This window comes from Melozone crissalis, unplaced genomic scaffold (genome assembly GCF_028551555.1).
Source record: "Melozone crissalis strain CALT ecotype California unplaced genomic scaffold, PUWL_Pcris_2 ptg000006l_1, whole genome shotgun sequence".
Lineage (NCBI taxonomy): Eukaryota > Metazoa > Chordata > Aves > Passeriformes > Passerellidae > Melozone > Melozone crissalis.
This window is the reverse complement of record NW_026535784.1, coordinates 12723292-12735335: the sequence shown is the minus strand read 5'-3', so window position 1 is coordinate 12735335 and position 12044 is coordinate 12723292. Positions and strand designations below refer to the sequence as shown.

At 37.4% G+C, this 12044-nt stretch overlaps 1 protein-coding gene across 2 annotated transcripts in view; it reads left to right on the top strand.

Moving 5' to 3' along the window:
* AFAP1 (actin filament associated protein 1) overlaps window positions 1-12044 on the top strand; it is a 110881-nt gene that overhangs the window by 65357 nt on the left and 33480 nt on the right. For both annotated transcript variants that reach the window (XM_054295525.1, XM_054295524.1), the window contains exons 4-6: window positions 4488-4596; window positions 7148-7359; window positions 10339-10518. In XM_054295525.1, the coding sequence (XP_054151500.1) occupies window positions 4488-4596; window positions 7148-7359; window positions 10339-10518 (501 nt within the window). The remainder of the gene's footprint in view (window positions 1-4487; window positions 4597-7147; window positions 7360-10338; window positions 10519-12044) is intronic.

The window sequence follows — 12044 nt, the reverse complement described above, 5'->3', positions numbered from 1 at the left end:
TGTGGGCTGCTCTTCCCCCTGCCTCCAGGCTGAAGATGCAGTGGGGTTGTGCAGAGGTCAGGTCTGAGCTTGCTCCAGAGCCGATGACATGTGCCTGTCCCAAAGTTTGCTCCTGAGAGCCCAGATTTGCCTGCTGGCTCCTGCACAGCTTTCTTGGACATCTCCAGTGTGACCCCTTTTCTGTTCTCATGTTGCTGCCTTCAGCGCTGAGGGGCTGTGTATGAGCTGCATCCAAACTGGTGGTTGATGCAATAACACAGCTCCAAGTGTGGCACTTGAGTTGCTGGCAGTGTTTGCCTGCAGCACAGGTTACTGACAGGCTCTGCTGAACTCACTGCTTTGCACTGGAACCTCCACATCCTGAATCATTGCATAAAGGAACGTATTTCTTTCTATTTTCTACAAAGTGTAACTCTTCATTGGGGTATAAGGTGATTTTATATCCTCAGGCCTCTATACATTGACATTTATTTTCCTTTGTCTTTCAGACTGCTTTGCATATTGTCACCAGATTATCAGATAGACCATCCATAAAATAAAAATTACTGTCTGTCTTGCTCAGTACCCTTGAGGGTACTGAAGGGGGGGAGAAGGTAGTGTATCTTTTAGGATAAAGGAGGAAATAATTTATTTGTGGTCTGTGGAATACAGGAGGGCAGGCAGAGGGGAAGATCATAATATGCCATTAATTTAAAATGTCCATACAAGTCTGCTTCAGAGTCCAGTAGGATAACAAATTTTACCATTTTGTTTCTTTCTCTTAACAATCAATCCTGTCAGCTGGAATTGGGCATCCCATTCACAATCCAGTCTCTGATTTCATCAGAGATCTCAACTCTGTGTAATGATCACCTCATCTGCTTCTTGGTTTCAATTAAAGCAGCTCTCAGTTGGTCTCAAACCCAGGACCTGACAAATGTCTTCATCAGTACTGTTTCATTATTGCTCTTCTTATTGTGGACAACAACACATTAAATTTTTGTCCTTTTTCTTCCAAGGAGGTAAAAGTAATGCCAATTTCTTTTCTCGGTTCTTATTCCTGTGACTGAGAGAGGTGGTTTATCTTAAGAGGCAACATTCTCTAGGCTTTTTCTCTGTTGCCTCTCATTAAAACAGAACAAAACAAAACAAATAAAAAAGGAGAAATTCATGCTGATTCCTTCCTTGCAGGTTGCCAGGTCTTTCCTCCTGATACCACTCAAGCTACACATGTTCTAATTTTTTTTTATTTAATATTTTTACAGAATATATAAATAATTTTGTGGAGTTTATGGTCTTTTTATATTTTCAGGTAAACTATAGAAAAGTTATTGAATAAAGACTTAACTCATAATTCATAACTTCATCAAAATTCTTCCACTAAAAATTGCTGAGTGGAAAGAATGAAACAATACAACAAGCAATAGTAAAAGCATTAAAGAACTATAATATTAGTAACTAATACCAGAATGCACACATATATGTTTTTGCATATCTTGGTGGTCAAACTCATAAACTATATAGCTGCCAAAAGATGTAGTTGTTTATGGTACAGATTTGCGATTTTATTTTGTATTTAATCAATTGCGGGTTTTTTTAATATTAAAGCAGCCTCACTTTTATCAGAAATTATTTAATGTTTGATGTTTCTGTTTCTCCCTTTTAAAAAAAAATTCTTTTATAATTGTTTTCAACTTTGTTGTGGCAAGCACTGCAAAATGCATTTCAGAGAGGAGGGCCCAGTTAATTCAGCAATGGATTCCATCTGTGTTGACCTTGGCTGCAGAGCCCAGCCCGCCCCAGCTGTGTGAAGTAACTGGTGCTCCAGCAGGGTCGGACTCAGACAAGCACCATTTGTGTTTCATTTCCTTTTTTCTTTCTTTCTGAATAACATTTTGTCTAAAAACAAGGATTTTTTTTTCTCCTGATCTTTATTGGGATTTCTCATTTGTCCCAGGATAAAATACAGCTTTGAAACCTTGGTGCTGTGTCAAGTCAAAATTGGAATGACTCAGGACATGTATTCATGTATTTCCTGGGTGAATGAGGTTCAATAATGATAGGAATTTCATATATTGTATGCAGCTGATGGAAAAAATGGTTTAAGGCTAGACCAAGAAATTTATTTGTCTAATGGAAAGGGTGGTATGAATGTATATTGCCCCAGGAACAAACGGTGACCCCAGCTAACGAGAACAAGCTTCTACCCACTTGAGTGAAGGGGGAAAATCAACTCTTTGGAGGCAGTCCTGCCTCTTGTGTTTAGCACTTCAGGCTACACAGAGGTGATATGTGTAGAGCAATTCATAATTGCTGTCAGTTTTCCAATAGTAATGAACATGTAATAATTTTTAATGTCCCTTATGGCTGTTGTATAGCAGCAGCTGACCTTGAAAGTCTCATTTATTTTGTCACGATGTGCAGGTTGTCAATTTGATTTTTTTTCAGCAAAATTACAGGATCACTACACTAAAAGTAATATTTTTTTCTTTATTTTGCTTCTTTGAGAGATAATTTCTCTGGCAAATCTGGTATGGGAGGAAATCTCATTTGGTTCACATTATAGGTAACAGTAATTGCCAACTGTAATTTGTAATTGATTGTGACATAAGAAGCTGGCTGTATCATTTGATAATAGAAGTAACATTAGTGTAAATTTCAGTCTGACCAGGAATTTCTGTGCTCAGTTGTGAATCAGTTCATTGTTTGTGAAAAAGTCTCTCATTTTATTTGGTGTGCAAAGGTGAGTCCATGCTGGATGAAGGGCAGGGTTAGTCACTAGCTCCTTGCCTTCCTGCACTCTGGGAATGCACAAGCACTTACCTGCAGGGTGGAATAACCTCCTTGATGGGAATTGGACTACAGAGCACTGTAAGGGTGGGACTCAGTGATGGTGTCAAGAATTGGGTGACTGGTGTAGGTGTGTAATCAGCAGTGAGATTTGGAGATGTCTAGCTTTGAAATATTCAAAGATGAATCCAGCCCTGAAAGTGCCCACAGAAGTAATTTCACTGCAGTTAATGGCACACGTTATTAAAGCTCAGGCTCCTCCCAGGTAACTTCAGGTCTGTAGCAAAAGGGGAGCACAGTCCCTGTGGCCTCATCTGTGAGATGTGGAAGAAGGCTCTGCTAGACTGGTCAGCCCATCTGAGGTACAGCCCAGAAGTGTCTCTATCTCTATATCTGACCAGGTTCTCACTTCAGTATCTCTCTTCATTCCCTTAGTTTACACTCAGTCCAGTGCAGACAAACAGCAATGTGTCTCTGTCATTCCATTAAAAAAAAATCTTGAAAAAGTTACTGCAGAAATACAACTCTGCTTGCAAGTTTAATTTTTGTAATCATGAAATAAACCACTGGTGCTAAAAAAAGGCTTCAGTATTTTCTCTAACACATAAATATGAAACAAAAAACCTGGGGCAAATATGAATGGGTTCCATAAAATACAGTTGTTTTGGTACTTGTTAAGGAAATAGAACAGTAAAGTCATATGGAAGAAGTCACAGAGTACTACATTTAGTTTGTTATTATATCTACATACCACCAGTTGGTCAGTTTTAAATGAAAAACAGGTTTATATTTAAAAGAAGCATTTTAGAATTTGACCTATTATTTGATATATTTATTTTATCATGTAATAGTTTATTGATTTTTCAAACTTTTCCTTGTTTGTAGATCACTTTTCACTATGTAGAAATAGCATTATAAACATTAATATGTATATTAAGAATTTATTTGCCACTGAAGAAACACCTATCATGAAAATATGGTTCAATTTTCTGTCCTTAGTCTTTGCCAGCCCAGGCTATTTAACTTTTCTGCAGTGTCCAACCAAACTGCTGTTTGCTGCTCTAATGTGGTTTATTTTAGGTGCAAAATGCTAAAAAATTAGCCTTAACACTGTAAAGGGGTCTATGCATAGAAATCTCTTTCCTACATAGACCCATTAGATTTAAATGGAGAACTATATCTTTTCAGCATTTTTACCACTTAATGATGTTGTAGAGAGAAATTCGTTTAATGTAGCTGTAATATTGATCTTGTCATCCTTAGCAATGACAAGTAGGATTCTACAGTGTTTGTCATCTCTAAAGAACTCAGTTGGAGGACATGTAAGAAGGTTTTGTTTCCTTATCATGGTATAGGTAAAAGTCTGGACAATAATGGTACATTTAAAAATGTATCTGCATGTTATGAAGCATAATTAAGTTGCTTTACTGCTTCAAGTCTCAACCTTTACTTATTATTGTTTAATTATAACATATGAGGGAGGAACTTGAGATTTGGGTTCCTTCTCATCTAAAAGATGCTACCTTGCAGAGCATCTAATTAAGCCCTCCAAAGCCTTGCCTTTAGAGATAGTTAATGCAAGAAATATTCACTGCAGCAGGGTTTATGAAGCTGGTTGCATTGGCACCGATCATGAGCAGATGTTCTGTCCGTGTTTAATTTAATGCCTTGTTGGTCTGTAATCACTTTTTCTTTTTTTTTTTTTTTTGTTCCTTTAGCCACCAGACAATGGGCCTCCACCACTGCCGACCTCCTCCCTTCCTGAAGGCTATTATGAAGAGGCAGTGCCACTTAGTCCCGGGAAGGCTCCTGAGTACATCACTTCCAGTGAGTAAGATATTTTCAGGCTGTTTCTGAGCAGTTGGTAATTCCACTGTCCTTCAGCTTTTTTAGTATTTGAGAACTTCATCTCTGTTGGTGCTGGGGCGTTGTGTTGTGAGAGTTACTTTGACAGTTTGGGCCAGTTCTGGTTATCCTTGCTGGCCATGCCTTGGGTTGGTTTGCAGAACTGTTTTGGTGTGTGCTGGACTGGTTTGCAGAACTGTTTTGGTGTGTGTTGGACTGGTTTGCAGAACTGTTTTGGTGTGCTCAAACCATGCTCCTTTTACAGAAAACTAAATTTGGTTCTCAAGTTAGGAGCACATAACCAGGTTTCAGCAGTTATTGCAGACAGAGGGTCCAAATTAGCCATTAGCCTTTTAGACTGCTTTGAACCACAGACAAGGGGGACACTGGACCAGGAGTCCAGAGTTAAATGTTGCCCAGAGTAAACCCCTATAAACTGATCGCACTGTGAATGTGGAGGTCTCAGAAACTGGTACTGACCTGCACATCTGTCTGCTGTGCCTCTATTGCACTGAATTACTTGCTAAAATAGATAAATAAAAAGAAAAAAAAGCAACTGTTGGAAAGATGTGATTTGCAGCATTTCTGATGACACATTGTGGAAAGGGATGAATTGGTCACAGCAGCTCCCACAGGCCACGTGTGATGCCCATGGCAGTATTTTGTGCCCACTCCTTCAGGGCAGTAGGCAGAGGGCTGCCTCTGGCTGTCTACCAGAATGTCCTTCTGCAACACCCAAATGTTCTTTTTCACACCCAAATACTTCCCCAAAGAGCTGTGCACTTCAGTGGAGCTGTGCTGAGAGCACCCTGATGAAACACTGCAGTGACTACTGTGACCTTTACACAGGGTCATTTCTGTACCATCTTTTTGCTGCTTTTTTATTGGCTGGAGTAATTTATTACTTGTTTAGGACTGGTTTATCACTAATCATTATTTTCTATGGTCCAAAGATTAAAGGCACATCTTCCCCTGTTTTGTAGCCATTTCAATTATTTTAAATTATCTCTCTGTTCTTAAAACATGCATAGGAGTCACCTTAAAACTAAAATACTATTCATCTGTATACTGCACAAACTGATGTTATCTAGCAGCTTTTAATTAACCTAAGAAATTCAAGGTAAGAAAAGAGTTTCATGTGCTGGAAAGCAAATGAAAGAACATATGGACTTAGAAGAGCAGCAGAATCACTCTTCTCTTCATTTCCTCCCTTGAAATGCTGCAGGGTGGTCCTGCTACACCTTGTAACCCAGTGAACTTCTGACTTACTTGGGTTTTGTTGTTAAACAAGAGCCATGCTTAGGCAGAAAAATATTAATAATGCAAATATTAATGCACTGCTAAAAAATCACTTAGGGAAAAACAAGACAAAGTATGAAACTGATTCCTTATTGTACTTAACCATTTAAATTAAATGCATAAAAATATTTAGGATATCGGCCTTAAAAGTTCATTGATAATTCCATAATTCAATTTTATATATATATATATATATATATATATATATACACATACACACAGAGACATTTAAAGCACTGTTAGCGTGACTTAAGATTTCACTTGCTGAGATTTTTTTATATTTTCTTATGTTCTGAACTTTATAATATCTTAAAAATTGTGTTAAAAGAATTCCTCTCTTCATTGTTAATGAATTTGTTTTTAAATTCAATTGTGCAATTAGTAATACGTCTTCACTCATGCAAAATGTCCACTAAGTGCAGTTCTGTGGTAATTCAAAACAGGTACCAAAGTATATTAAAAGATATAACCTTAGCTGTTTGGAGCATTTGAGCTGGAGAAGACAATAGAAAAAGTGCTTGAAGTAGAAGTGCAAGAATGCATCTGTTGGGATAGATATAATTATTTTAAGTAAACATTCCCATGGAATATTTTTGTAATGTAATGTCATTAATAGCAAGGAGACTTACACACCATGTGTCTTACCTGTAAAAGTAAACAAGCACTGAAGAAAATTTCAGAACATAATCATGAATATGAAATATCTCTAACTTCCCCAAATCCCTCTGATTGGTTTGTAAATAAGTGATTGCATGTAGATGGCACACAAGAGTGTGTATGAATTACTTGTCTGTATTTGGGAATTATATGAAATGTTGTGGTGGGTAGATCCTGCCCTATAATCTATTCTTATGACCTTTACCATATGGGGTGTTTGTTTCTTGATGTGATGTACTAAAGCAAGATGAAGATGTCTGTGTGAAAGAATTACAGAAAATGAAGCTATCTGTCAAATAATATTTTGAAGATAATGAAACACTACCTAAAATTCTAGCTAGGTATTCCCAGCTTCCTGTTTCATTAAAATTCACAAGGTGTCTGTATGGGTTTTGGCAAAGTATCTTATGTTTAATTAATGTAATGCATTGATATTACTGAGCGCTGAAACAGGAACTTGTTCTTGGCTGATTTTCCAAAGCTTTCATTTAAAATGAACCTTCTTGAGGTTTTCAATTATTGCGGTGTGCTTCATGGCTAAGTGTTTTAACCTAACACTTTTACACTTTTATTAAAGATTATGACTCAGATGCCATGAGCAGCTCTTATGAATCCTACGATGAAGAGGAGGAGGATGGAAAGGGGAAGAAAATGAGACATCAGTGGCCTTCTGAGGAAGCCTCTATGGATCTGGTGAAGGATGCCAAAATCTGTGCCTTCCTTCTTAGAAAAAAACGATTTGGGCAATGGACCAAACTACTGTGTGTTATCAAAGAAAACAAACTACTGGTAATTCTTATTTTTATCTAGCTATATTTTCATTGTACCTTTTAAATGATGTATTTATTTTTACAGGAATCTGATTTTTGGAATATATTCTGCAAACAGTGGCCAAGTCGGCATGAAACCTTACCAAAGAGTTCAGTCATGATTTACCCAAGAAGCAGAAAAGCACTGAAATTATAAGTGTATCATTTCACCACTTAGAACTTTGATTTTTATTTCACTTCAGCTTGAACCCCAGCAGTTCTCTGATATTGGAAAGAACATCTGGCCCATTATCTTCTAAAATATTTTATTTGGAAAAAAATAGTTGCTGAAACTGTAAATCCAGTCTTTCATTCCCTGCGGACAAAAAATCTCATAGGGAGCTGTGTGTGTGAACTGTTGGATCAGACTGCTGGAGAGAAAAGTCCCTTGTTGGACTGAGAATTCACTTGGCAGCATATGCTGTGGTAATGTACACACTTTAAACTAAACCTTTGCCATCTGCTCTGCAGTAATTATGATGCAGTGTTCACATGATGCACAGCTGCATTATAAAAGGGACAGAAACAAGTGGATGTATTTATTCCTTAAGCAAATCTGTTATGCTTCTTTCTGATTGGAGGCACCAGTGAAAGATTCCATGAATTATCTGCTCACAGATGTATTTTTGTTTTCTGAAAATAGACCTTAATTCAGGGAGGCATTTACTGTGTGTAGTTATGAACAAACATGAAAATGCTTGTATTAATCAATAAGTTGGAGTCCTCAGTGCTCCTGCCTTCTGATATGGTGCTTCCAGCCATTGTACCTAATTACATAACAATTACTGCACTATCCCAAGTGTTAAAAGCTGATTAACAAGTCATAGAACATTTTCTGTAGAACCTCTCTATTCTACAGTGTACAGTGTAGTTTAGGTGTGTTCACTTTCCAAGTACATTTGTGCTTATGGCAGTATAGAAAATAGCAGGATATGACATGGAGGTAAGAGATTTCTGAAAATACAGTTGGAATGAATTTGCTAGTTTGCAGTAGCTTTAATTTTTGTACCCTCCTGTATTTAAATGTTGAAAAAAAGTTCATTCTGATTCAGCTTTTATTATATTCTTATAATGCCATTATCCTTAATGCACATTTTTATCACCATATATCAGTATCATATCAGATTTCAGGACCAGCTGATAATAGCTTTAAGAAAGGAAGGGAAGAGACGAGACAGAGAACCAGATTTTTCCCTGAAGTCATATAGCATTTGTTCTACAATTACATTTATCGTTCCATATAAAAATATGTTATTTTTTATATTTTCATTTCCTTTACCCACATGTGTGGTCCGAAAAGCTTTTTTTTTTTTTTTTCCTTAGAGGGATCATCATTCAGTAATTCTATAATGTGGATTAAGAAAATAAAGTCACAATAAGAGTCTTATGACCAAGTTACACAAGATTGGTTTATTGTTTGAAGGAGGACTTGGACAGTTAACTTATGAGATATGCAAGTAAAACAAATATGTGTTCTTAGGGATTAGTAATTGCTTGTGTCATAAATGCAGCTGTCATCATAGAACAAAAATATTTTAATTAGGATTAGACATTAGAAATAACTTTTAGTAGGGAATTACTTTGCACTTAAAGTCCGTTAGGGACTCATATTTCATTTAAAGTCTTTTAATATATACATACTTCAGTTTTAGCAATGTATAATTTTAAATAAAATATTTAGATTAATATAAAAGAAATTACAAACTGTTTATTGGTTCTTAAAGTGAATAATGTTGTATTTCTTAAAGACTTCATAGCTTGAAAAGTTAGTATTTTTTAAATGTTGCAAATTAAAAATCTGTGACCAAACTGGAGAAACTTTAGGGTAATGGGCTTTGGAGAGGGAAGGCTTGTCAGTGATCTGCAGAGTCTGGTTTAGAATTGGCTGTATTTGCTCAGCCTGACTTGTAGTGTTTATAACATACTTTCATCAATTGTCTTCCTGACAATTGCATCCTGACATGAATACTGCTGCGGACATGCAGAAATTCATGTGCTTTTCTCTATTCACATAAATGCTCAGCTGTTCTTTGTGTGATGATACTAGTTAGTCTGGATTGTCAGAGACCCTTTATTGGTATGAGGGAAAGCCCAGTTTACAGAAGTATATAAAATAACTGGACATTTGTATAGAGAGTTAAACATTGTTCTGCAGTCTTTGGGAGCCTCAGCTGTAGTGATGGGTTGGAAGGAGGGAATGGAGCCTGGGTCTGTAGGACAAGTGGTGTAAAGAGGGAGCCCTCTGTCTTCAGATCACCAGTTCCAGCAGAGAACAGGCCATCAGTGACCCAGCAGGAAATGGTTGAGGGTTTTACTGATCAGGGAAGAAATAAATGTAAGTACGTCATTGTAGCCAGGAGCTTGCAAAATGAAGTAACTTGGAAATTTGTGCAGGGACTATTAGACTGTATTAACTGAAAAAGTGTGATTTTACCCACTTTCCATGAAGTTTTTTTTTTTTACTTATCTCAAGAAAATGAGCAGGTGAGTAAAGCATGTGTCAGTGTCTTTGCAATTAAAGTGTGTAGACACTGATGTAGATTTGCCTTCATGTGCTGGTCTGTGACTGAAGGGCAAGGTAAACATCTGGCCTTTAAAGTTGTTGAGTTACAAGTTTATTCTGCTGCTACATATGAATAGATATCCTAAATCACCCTCTTCCTACCTGATCAAGGTCAAGATTGAGTCATAAGGATAATGCAGAGACACTTAATGCTCTCCATATGTTGTACCTGTCCTGCAATAAAAGGCATCTATTATTGTCAGTCTGGAAGTAATTTTGCTTTACAGAGTGGATGAGTTTGCTCTGGCTGAACTCTGTGGTATGTGGTAAAGGGATGTGTAAAATAAATTCAAAATTTGATGAATTAAAAATATAGCATTTCTACATAATAAGAGTTTTCCCCCAAGGTTCAGAAAGATTATATCTAACTCTGGAACTTCCCTTATGTTTATTTAGTGTTACAAAAGCTCCAAGGACCAGCAGCCCCAGATGGAGCTGTTCCTGAATGACTGCAGTATCACCTATATTCCCAAAGACAGCAAAAAGAAGAAGCATGAGCTGAAAATCTCTCACCAGGGAGCAGATGCCCTGGTTCTGGCAGTGCAGAGCAAAGAGCAGGCAGAACAATGGCTAAAGGTAAGGGGGGATTTCTGACCAGGAGTTTTTCTACCCACAAAGTGTTCACATTGCTCTGTTGCTGTTACAAACTGAGACACAGACGCCAATTTCCAGACAAATCCAGACCACTTTAATCCCATCTAATTTGGGACTGCAGAAATACAGACTTTAGGTTCAGGCCTCGAAGCAGTTCCTCAGGGTTAACCCAGTGCTGCTGCTGTGATGGTTTTCACTACTAATAGCACAATAATCTGGTGCAGAGAGGAGAGGTGGCAAATTCCCTTCCATCTTCTTCTCCATCTTCATTTGCCAGAAAGATTTGGTGGTTAGGGCACAGTTTTGGTGAGTGGAAGGTTCAAATTTCCTCAGGTGGAGGCAGCTGGCACCCATATTATTTTTAGCATGGTGTCACCTTTTTAAAAAGAAGATTCTCTGAGGAGATGCCTGTTTGAATTGCTCTGGATGGAAAAAAATCCTTCAGCTTCCTGAAGGCCATTCAAGTTTCCTAATTCTGGTTTAGCCAAGTATCATCTGTTATGGTTTCTCCTGCGAACGCAGACTTCGGAGAAAACGGGATTTTGTCATCTTCCATTCCTCTCTGTTCAATGTCTGCAGACATGGAAAATCCCAAGGCAAGGGCTGCAGTTACAGATCCTAACCAGATTACAAGTATTTATGTTGGATTTGCCAGTCTCAAAGGTGGAGGTCAGTGAAGTAGTGTGGGAAACTATCACTGCAGTTGCAGTAGCAGCTGTTTTAAGACCTTGAAATCCAGCCTTTTAAATACATGTATAAGTCTGAAGGCATCAGACTCATCAGGCATTCTCCATGCTGTGCTGTGATCTAACCTTATATGGTACTTATTTTTCTAAGAATAAATGGTATTTCCCCAAATACAATTGAATTAAACACATAGGAATTTCCTAATGGCAGATAGTTTTTCTGCAGAAGAAGGAGACATAAAATGCAGCTTAAGCAGTATAAATTCTGCTGTGGGCTAATGTACTAAATGGAAAATTAATCTGTAATTTCCTATTTTGCTATATTTGAATATACCTTTTGGGGGTTTGAGGTTTATGTATGTTTGGTTTTGACTGTGACTTTGTATCCTGGCTTAGAAAATGCTCTATTGTCATTTTAATGGCAATTAATCCAGCCATGTGTTTGTTAGGCTTCTAACATCAATATCTTGTCCTAAGTTTTAAAATCATGCAAGTGTCCCACTAGTTCAGCTAGCAGTTCAAAACCACTGATTGGAATGAAGAGAAGTTCATAAGTCATGTTCCCTTCCAAGGGAATTCCGCTGTAATTAGATCATAGGAACTGCACCCTTATTTCCTGTGTTGTTCTCAATTTAGTAATTCTAAATTCACTGGCATCTATCAGACGTTCTTTCATAAAAATTGTTTTATTTTTTCAAATTGTATATAAAGCATCCCCACACAGGCAGACAGAGCAGTACTAGATTTTTCCATGTCCCAGATGCATTCCTGCTGCTTCAAATTGAGAAGAAAAAGAGGGATTTTGTGCAGTTGCATGTTCAC